The 10487-nt window shown below is 39.0% G+C and overlaps 1 protein-coding gene across 1 annotated transcript; it reads left to right on the top strand.

The window, feature by feature from the left end:
• Nucleotides 1-758: 758 nt before the first annotated feature.
• On the top strand, nt 759-5655 carry g0s2 (G0/G1 switch 2). Its single transcript, XM_061874512.1, has 2 exons — nt 759-843; nt 3275-5655. Exons 1-2 carry the CDS (start codon nt 814-816, stop codon nt 3659-3661), a joined length of 417 nt encoding a protein of 138 aa, XP_061730496.1. The 5' UTR covers nt 759-813; the 3' UTR covers nt 3662-5655.
• Nucleotides 5656-10487: the final 4832 nt, after the last annotated feature.

Raw genomic sequence — 10487 nt, 5'->3', positions numbered from 1 at the left:
AAACTTTCGTATTCTTCATTCTCACAATGATTGTAATCGATAGGCAATGTTCCAAAAAATGTGGAGTTCCCCTTTAAATACTTATTTACCTTACATTACATTATTCACTTAAACGTGATTTGAAATAAGTTTTCCTTTTCTCTGAAGTAAAGAGTATACAGTGGAGTTAATTTGATACAATCATCAGTATATCATCATTGTATAGTGGATAATGACTAATTGATGCATGATCAATATTATAATTAGTGCATGGATGTTAAGTCTGTTTCTAACTTTAATCAACGATTCTTGAATGCCCCTCAGTTATGGACGATGAGATGCAAACGTGAAACTGACTTAAATATTTGCATCTTTTGTCTGCCACTGCTGGAAAAATCTGGTGTTGTGAAACAAACCATTTTGTAGACATTTTTCATTGAATTCAAGCAAACTTCTACTGCTTTCTTTCCATTTTAGATTAAAACCCCGAAAGTGACAAGCGGTGGAAATGGATGGATGAATGGATTTATGCCTTTTTTTTGTTGTTGTTGTTGTAACTTTGACATTTAAATACAGTACACATATAGTACAAAACATGCATCAAATCATATTCAACTTTGATTTAAAAAGTACAAAAAAATGTCATGCATACATAAAAAAGTGTGGAAAAACAATGTACATGAGGGAGGGGTCTAATTTAACCATTGGGGGCGGCCTTGCTAATGAATATTAAGTTAGTACAGAGTGGGTGGAGAGTGTAGATATAAATAAATGAGGACACTATCACGTCCCATAAAGCTCCTGACTGACTGGTGGTCCTCATCCAGATTCAAGATGAGTCTTTCACTTCAACAGACAGCAACAGTAAGTTTGATTGTAATATTTCACCAAAACTGTATATTTTTTATATTTTAATTGTTTGGCTTATTTCGAACCCTTTTACTATCATCTTCAAAGTAAATGATGTCGGATCAAAGGGTCACAACATTCTTTTTACTACAGAGAAGCTTTTGAACTACCATCTTATCACAGTGGACTCTGATGTATCGCAGTGCGAGTGAAATACAAGATTGTATGCATGATAACAACAAGGACATGATTTTAAGGCAGGGATGTCAAACTCGTGTTCAGTGAGGGCCACATTGATGTGCATGAAATATGAATATAAATGTATTTTATATGTATTTTAATTTGCCTCATTATATACAGTGCAGGCCAAAAAGTTTGGACACACCTGTTCCGCATTGACTATTTACATTGTAGATTGTCAGTGAAGGCATCAAAACTATGAATGAACACATTTGGAGTTATGTAAATGGTGAAATAACTGAAAACATAATTTATATTGTAATTTCTTCAAAATGTTGCTCTGATTATTGCTTCGCACACTCTTGGAATTCTCTCGATGAGTAGCTCCTTCAAGACTTGTCTGGAAACCATTTCAGGTGACTACCTCTTGAAGCTTATAGAGAGGATGCCAAGAGAGTGCGAAGTACTAATCATAGCAAAGGGTGGTTATTTTGAAGAAACTAGAATATAAAACATATTTTCAGTTATTTCACCTTTTGTTTCTTTTTTTCCCCCTCATAAGTACCGTATTTTTCGGAGTATAAGTCGCTCCGGAGTATAAGCCGCACCTGCCGAAAATGCATAATAAAGAAGGAAAAAAACATAAGTGGCACTTGAGTATAAGTCGCATTTTTTGGGGAAATGTATTTCATAAAACCCAACACCAAGAATAGAAATTTCAAAAGGAAATTTAAAATAAATAAAGAATAGCAAACAACAGGCTGAATAAGTGTACGTTGTATGACTGAGAAGGTGCCTGGTATGTTAACGTAACATATTATGGTAAGAGCCATTCAAATAACTATAACATATAGAACATGGACGGCGTGGCGCAGTGGGAGAGTGGCCGTGCGCAACCCAAGGGTCCCTGGTTCAAATCCCACCTAGTACCAACCTCGTCACGTCCGTTGTGTCCTGAGCAAGACACTTCACCCTTGCTCCTGATGGGTGCTGGATGGCACCTTGCATGGCAGCTCCCTCCATCAGTGTGTGAATGTGTGTGTGAATGGGTAAATGTGGAAGTAGTGTCAAAGCGCTTTGAGTACCTTGAAGGTAGAAAAGCGCTATACAAGTACAACCCATTTATCATTTAACATGCTATACGTTTACCAAACAATCTGTCACTCCTGATCGTTAAATCCCATGAAATCTTATATGTCTAGTCTCTTACGTGAATGAGCTAAATATTTGATTTTTTTGGTAATGTGTTAATAATTTCACACATAAGTCGCTCCTAAGTATAAGTCGCACCCCTGGACAAACTATGAAAAAAACCACGACTTATAGTCTGAAAAATATGGTATATTATAACTCCACATAATATAAATCCACATGGTTTCGATGCCTTCAGTGACAATCTACAATGTAAATAGTCATGAAAATAAAGTTAACACTGATTGAGAAGGTGTGTCAAAACGTTTGGCCTGTACTGTATATTGATTATTTCCAATGCCGAACGGTAAAAAACACCAGAGTTTAACTGTTAGTTACATATTAATGTAATTGATTTTTTTACTGTAAAATTCCAGCAATTGAAATACTGTTTTCTATACCATAAAATCAATGGTTGTTTATGCAGTGTATTACTGTGACTTGAAAAACGATGCCCCTGTTATTTTACGGTAAAATTCTGAGCTGACAGTTTTTCATAGCAAAATCTACACATTTTTACAGTTTGATGGATAACTTGCTTTGAAATCACAGGTCAATTTAAGTATTTGTATTTTAACAAAAATGATGATAATAATTGTTACCGTTTTAGACAATATTAAGTCTTAAAAGATATCCAGCCATGCAATTATTAGATTAGATAGTACTTTATTATTTCTGTTAAAATGAAAACTTATACTTAGTAAGAGCTATGAAGTGATTTATTGACACATATCGTTATCAGGCTTTCGCAGGCCACAAAAAAGGATGAGGCGGGTCAGATCTGGTCCCCAGACCTTAAGTTTGACACTTTTGTTATAATGCAAAAAAAAATTAGTCAGCGCTCCAGGTCTATTCAGACTGAATATTTAGTTTTGTTCAGATTAGTGACGAGGAACCTGAGGGTTCCTGGTTCGATCCCTGGCTTCTACTGTCCTAGTCACGTCAAGTGGAAATAGTGTCAAAGCGCTTTGAGTGCCTTGAAGGTAGAAGCACTGTACTATTATACAACCCATCTAGAATTTACTACATTATTGTGTTCAAGTGAAAGTTTGATAGTTTTGTTTATGTTTTGTAGATCGAATCGGAGCACCCAGCAAACACAGCAGTTGAAGAGCCGATGGAAAGGCACAGCTTGCAAGATGTGCTCGCCTTCGCTAAAGAAATGATGGCTCAAAAGCCCAGTCGAGGTCTGCTGAAGGTCTACTTGGTGGGCTCCGTGTTTGCGGTGCTCGGGACGCTCATCGGATTGGCCGAGTTGGTGTGTCGACCGCTCTCTTCAGGAGAGCCGCTGGACGCAGAGATGGTCCTCATCATGATGGACAAAGAGCAGAGGACACAAAAATCAGAGCGCAAGGTGGAGGAGACTCTGACAAAAGAGCACAAGGACGTCATCCAGAGCATACAGACATTTTCCAAGAGCCAAAGTCAAAGAAATCTGTGCAATCGTCTCCATGCTTCATAAAAGACACTTTCCCCCTGTGAGGAGACACATCAACCAGGGGAGGATCGAGGGTGATGGGTCAAATGCAGAGAATAATTCCGCCACACCTAGTGTGTGTGAGACAATCAGTGGCACTTTAACTTTAACTTAACTATGTGTTGTCTTCTAGACCCATACACAAAAAGACTAAATGTAATGTGGGAAATATTATTTTGGACTCTTAGCTGTCATGAATTCTCTCTGTGCAGTTGAGTCTTTTCCTTTTGCACAAGCACTTTCACTTAAATTGTCCAAGTTTTTGTTCCCTGACGTCATCTGTTTTCTCTACTTTCTGTTGGTGCCTCAACACACCAACAGGGACATCTAGTGGGGAAGATTGGAACTTCTATTTTTTACATTTTCCATGTATTTCATTATGTTGCTTTTTATATATCAATCTAAATGTATGTATATAGCCCTTCATAAAATATAAATAACGTTTCCTTTTTTAAGTTTGTGCTCATTTTCAAACCATTAAGCCTTTGAATACTTGCCTTATATCATTTCCCCCGTGATAATAAATAAATAATGATAATAATGTGGTTAATAATCATAATTATATTAATCATTTATGCAGTGAACTTCGCCAAGGCAAAAAGTCTACAAAGTTGTTGCTTTGGTGGTGACGTTGGAAATGTATTGAACATATTGCAAATCATATACTGATAAACTGTAATAAAATAATGATAGGTTGAGGCTGTGTGACAAATTCAGGAAATTGTCGAACAGTCAATCCCCTTATGAATGAAGACGAAATTTTATGTTATTTTATGGACTGGCAGCAATGACCAGAAAGAAAGAAATTCGAAAAACATTTTAGGTTTGGTGATTAAATGTTTTTGTTCATTTCTTAAATATTTTTATTTCTGCTTTCCCTTTGAGTATTGGTATATGGTTATATGCCACAAAAGGTGGATGTACGCCACAAAAGGCGCTTATACTTAGTGTTTTTTTTTTGGTTAACTGAAATACAATACACATTAAATGTTATTATTTTCTTCCATCCATCCATCCATCCATCCATTTTCTACCGCTTGTCCCTTTTGGGATCGCGGGGGGTGCTGGAGCCTATCTCAGCTGCATTCGGGCGGAAGGCGGAGTACACCCTGGGCAAGTCGCCACCTCATCGCAGGGTCAACACTTGTTCCACCGTGCTGCCCTTATTTTCCTACAGCCCAAAAATATATATATTGATATAAAGCCATAGACAACTGCACATCTGAATGGCCGCAGCAATGCACACAAAAGGTCATCATCCACAATTCAACCACGTCTCAACTGGTGCCAAACTTGAGATCAGTCTCCTTTTAAGAAAGCACCCCATACTTCTTGAAATTGTACAGAACAGCAATTAAATGTCAGCCAAATTTTCTCCAGTTTAAGGAAATGAATTATATCTCTAATCCCTCAGGTGTGTAAGGGAGGCGCTGCAGCCTTCCAGTTAAACACGATAGGTCTTCTAGCCCAGTGGTTCTCAACCTTTTTTCAGTGATGTACCCCTGTGAAAATTTTTTTAATTCCAGTACCCCCTAATCAGAGCAAAGCATTTCTGGTTGAAAAAAAGTGGCAAAGAAGTAAAATACAGCACTATGTCATCAGTTTCTGATTTATTAAATTGTACAACAGTGCAAAATATTGCTGGCATATTCCGGTGTTTGAAGATTTAGTTCCGGTCCAATTTACTTTCCCTTCCTGTTAATAGTTTGTCCTTGAAGTGACTTGACTCCTGCCTCAGAGCGCTGTTAGGTCCACCTGGGTTGAATTGTTATTTAACAGCCTATTCAAGCCAGCCTTGCATTTTAGTCAGAACAGCTCTGTTTTTACAAGCCTAACCGTAAGTGTAGTCTTGTTTTGATTTCTGTTTAGTCTTTTTGTTCGTTTCTAACCACACTATTGTTCCATTTTATGAGCACATCCCTGCACGAAATTGTTTAGAGTTTGACTACTGGTGTAATTAAATATTCTTTTACCTGCAAGCTGTATTCGTGCATTCCATTTGCATCTCGAAATCACGAGAACTACTGCTTACATGGGGCCCAGCAAGCATGGCAGAATTCTCCAGCCAATAAGTGATTTCGCAATGGGATACACAGGTGAAGAATTTGAGAGAAAAGTGCTTGAGGAATTCCTGAGGTGCCTCCGTCGCTTGTCCTGTGTCCAGCCTGGCTGCTACCTCCTGCATGGCCTCCGCTGCCTGTCTTATGTCCGGCGATGCCGCCACCTCCTGCACGACCACCGCCTACATGATCACCAGCTCGATCTCCAGCATAGCCACCTGCTGTCGTTGCTCTGAAAACCCCGCCATCCTTATCTCCACTAGGCCTTCTCACGACGCCACCATCCTCATCTCCAGCGGGTCGTCCCACGACCCCGCCGTCCTCATTTCCAGCAGGTCGTCTCACGATGCCACATCCTCGTCTCCAGCATGACCGCCATCACTTCCAGTGGGTCTCCTGCCGCCGCCTGTCCTGGAGTCAGCTCCAGCATCGTTGTCGCCTCCTGTCCTGGAGTCAGCTCCGGCGTCGTCGTTGCCTCCTGTTCTAGAATCGCCTCTGTGACCTCCTGTCCTGCAGTCACTTCCGCGAATTCCAGCTTTCCTGCCGCACAAGCAGCCATCAGGTACCCGCACGTGGGGCCCTCGCCTGCCAAGAGTGTGGGCGTTGCATGGATGCCCTTTGTGCTATTAGCAGCAATGCCCATGACCCGGGAATGGTCTGTTACAGCTGCTGGTGCGCCGTGGCCACTCGCCTCACTGCCTCATCGTCGGCAAAGGATGTGACCTTCCAAAAGCGCATGCCTCGCCAGTTGCGGAGGCAGTCGATTCGTCTATGAGGATGTTACACCATCACAATTTCACAACATCATAGTCAAAATGCTGGCAAAAAGTGTGTAAAAATACTCAAAGTCACTAAAATTGTACATAAAAACATAAAAAATAATGATTCAAACATATTTGAACTACTAGATAGATATGTTGTGCCTTCCACCCGAGTGCAGCTGGGATTGGCTCCAGCCCCCGCCCCCACGTCCTCAAGAGGGCCAAGCAGTAGAAAATAGATGGCTATGTCATGACGCAGCCTTCAATTATGGATAAATACAGCATTTGATATATGCAGTGAACGTGTTTTATCATGTTGGAAGCGCATGTTAGCAGAGATTGTCTGTGATTTAAGTAGTGAAAGTGTTTTATTAGGTTGGATCCACGTGTTAGCAGAGATAGTCTACAGACAAAAGAATGAACACACAAGAAGGGAGGGTCAATAAAAGGTGTGTACAAAGCGTGTCACATTTGGTTCTAAGAATAGCTTAAATAATGTTCAATGTGACAGTTCAAATCAGTAAACACACAAATCTCTGCAACCATGTGTGAGGTTAAAATATTTATTTCTAATCAGTATACACACATATCTCTGCAACCATGTGTGTGTTTAAAAATAACACGGCAACCCTAAAACCACATCTTTTATCTTATATTGCACTTTACACTCAAATTAAGTGTAACAGACTTTCCTCTTATAACACTAAGTCAACATATTTATTATTTTGATATTCTATTTGTCATTTATCACTTTGATATTTTATTTGTCAATTATCACACTGATATAATATTTGTCTTTTGAGATAAGCGGTCTCTTGCAAGCAAACATTTTAATGACCGGTGAGACAAGGGTTAGTAAGTGTGCCTCACAATACGAAGGTCCTGGGTTCGATCCTGGGCTCGGGGTGTTTTAGTGTGGAGTTTGCATGTTCTACCCGTGAATGCGTGAGTTCACTCCGGCTTCCTCCCACCTCCAAACACATGCACCTGGAGATAGGTTGATTGGCAACACTAAATTGACCCTAGTGTGTGAATGTGAGTGTGAATGTCTGTCAATTGTGTTGGCCCTGCGATGAGGTGGTGACTTTTCCAGGGTGTAACCCGCCTTCCGCCTAAATGCAGCTGAGATAGGCTCCAGCACGCGCCGCTACCCCGAACGGGACGGGTGGTAGACAATGGATGGATGTTACACTGAAACCTGCAAGATCAGACCAAAACAATCTGGTTTTATTTGCCAGGATAACCTTGTTTTCCAACCATGGGAAGGAAAAAAGGGAGTGTGAAGGCAATGTTGATTTGCGCGATTCAAGTGTTTGAATTAATAGCTCTCCCACGGAAGCAATTAAGCTATTGAGTTGAGGTACTGCCATATATTTGTCATTTATTCCCTTGCTATTCTGTTTGTAATTTACCACCTTCATATTATATTAATCCTTTTTGACCTACATACTATAGTTGTCATTTATCAACTCTTATCGTCATTCATCATTTTGATATACCTACAGTACAGGCCAAACGTTTGAACACTCGTTCTCCTCATTCAATGCGGTTTCTTTATTTTCATGACTATTTCCATTTTAGATTGTCATTGAAGGCATCAAAACTATGACACCTGTGAAGTGAAACCCCTTTCAAGTGACTACCTCTTGAAGCTCATGGAGAGAATGCCAAGAGTGTGCAAAACAGTAATCAGAGCAAAGTGTGGCTATTTTGAAGAAACTAGAATACAAAACATGATATCAGTTTTTTTCACCTTTTTTTGTTGAGTACATAACGCCACATGTTCGTTAAAAGTTGTGATGCCTTCAGTGACAATCTACAATGTAAATAGTCATGAAAATAAAGAAAACCCATTGCATGAGGTGTGTTCAAACTTTTGGCCTGTACTGTATATATTTTTTCTACTTTTACATATATTGTTTTGTCCATGTTTCTCACAAGAACAGAAAAGTAAAGGTTCTGTATAGATATGTTTTGTCAAAGTGTCAGCTATAGAAAGTCCAATCAAAAGAGGCAATGATTTACTTTACTGGTTGCCATGGATACCAAAGCAAACAGTGCAAAACGATGGAGTCTGTGCCAAACCTGTCCAACAAGCTGTGTCCTCCATGTCTGTTTCAGACAACGACACATCTTTGGCATGATCTTATCTTAACTTACCTTACATCGTGCTTTTCATGCCTTTGCCAGATGTTGACAGTGACACAATGTTAACGCGGCTGATTATTTCACTTTGGAGCAAAGCATGGCAACTTCCATCAATGTCAATCACTGTCCACGAATCTCCAACAATGTCTTTCTATGTCCACGAGTGTCAATGTCTTCTGATGGTTGTCATGACAGTGGATCATCTGTTACGGTTATTCATGATGGTACACGTTACAGCCAAAAGCCAAAGCAAGACATACATATATATATATATATATATATATAAATAAATAAATGGGTTAAATGGGTTGTACTTGTATAGCGCTTTTCTACCTTCAAGGTACTCAAAGCGCTTTGACACTACTTCCACATTTACCCATTCACACACACATTCACACACTGATGGAGGGAGCTGCCATGCAAGGCGCCAACCAGCACTCATCAGGAGCAAGGGTGAAGTGTCTTGCTCAGGACACAACGGACGTGACGAGGTTGGTACTAGGTGGGAATTGAACCAGGGACGCTCGGGTTGCGCACGGCCACTCTCCCACTGCGCCATATATATATATATATATATATATATATATATATATATATATATATATATATATATATATATATACATATATAGACATAAATATATATATATATATATATATAAATGTATATGTATATATACATAGAAATATATATATATACATACATATATATATATATATATATATATACATATATGTGTGTATATATATATATATATATATATATATATATATATATATATATATATATATATATATACTAGGGCTGCGAATCTTTGCGTGTCCCACGATTTGATTCAATATCGATTCTTGGGGTCACGATTCGATTCAAAATCGATTTTTTTTCAATTCAACACTATTCTTGATTCAAAAACGATTTTTTTCCCGATTTAAATGGATTCTCTATTCATTCAATACATAAGATTTCAGCAGGATCTACCCCAGTCTGCTGACATGCAAGCAGAGTAGTACTGTTTTATCAACTGATTGATTGATTGATTGATTGATTGAAACTTTTATTAGTAGATTGCACAGTACAGTACATATTCTGTACAATTCACCACTAAATGGTAACACCCGAATAAGTTTTTCAACTTGTTTAAGTCGGGGTCCACGTTAATCAATTCCTGGTACAAATATATACTATCAGCATAATACAGTCATCACACAAGTTAATCATCATAGTATATACATTGAATTATTTATATTATTTACAATCCGGGGGGTGGGATGAGGAGCTTTGGTTGATATCAGTACTTCAGTCATCAACAATTGCATCAACAGAGAAATGGACATGGAAACAGTGTAGGTCTTACTTAGTAGGATATGTACAGCCAGCAGAGAACATAGTGAGTTCAGATAGGATGAGAACAAGTATATACATTAGAAACAAATTTGATTATTTACATTACGTTATTTACAATCCGGGGAGATGGGATGTGAATGGAGGAGGGTGTTAGTTTAGGGTTGAAATTGCCTGGAGGTGTTGTTTTAGAGCGGTTTTGAAGGAGGAAAGAGATGCACTTACTTTTACACTTGTTGGAAGAGCATACAAAATTGATGTGGCATAGAAAGAGAATGAGTTAAGACCTTTATATGATCGGAATCTGGGTTTAACGTGGTTTGTAGAGCTCCCCCTGGTGTTGTGGTTATGGCGGCCATTTACGTTAAGGAAGTAGTTTGACATGTACTTCAAGGGAGGTGTAGCGGATTTTATAAACTAGGCTCAGTGCAAGTTGTTTGACTCTGTCCTCCACCCTGAGCCAAGTTGTTTGACTCTGTCCTCCACCCTGAGCCAGCCCAC

The sequence above is a fragment of the Nerophis ophidion genome, linkage group LG16 (genome assembly GCF_033978795.1).
Source record: "Nerophis ophidion isolate RoL-2023_Sa linkage group LG16, RoL_Noph_v1.0, whole genome shotgun sequence".
Taxonomy (NCBI): Eukaryota; Metazoa; Chordata; class Actinopteri; order Syngnathiformes; family Syngnathidae; genus Nerophis; species Nerophis ophidion.
Note: the sequence above shows the minus strand (reverse complement) of the source record. Positions and strands in the feature narration are given on the sequence as shown.

Excerpts from the sequence above, each read along its gene's own strand:
- g0s2 (XM_061874512.1), top strand. The coding sequence starts at position 814 with ATGAGTCTTTCACTTCAACAGACAGCAACA. Across the intron at positions 844-3,274 it reads CACTTCAACAGACAGCAACA|ATCGAATCGGAGCACCCAGC; the intron begins GTAAGTTTGATT and ends TATGTTTTGTAG.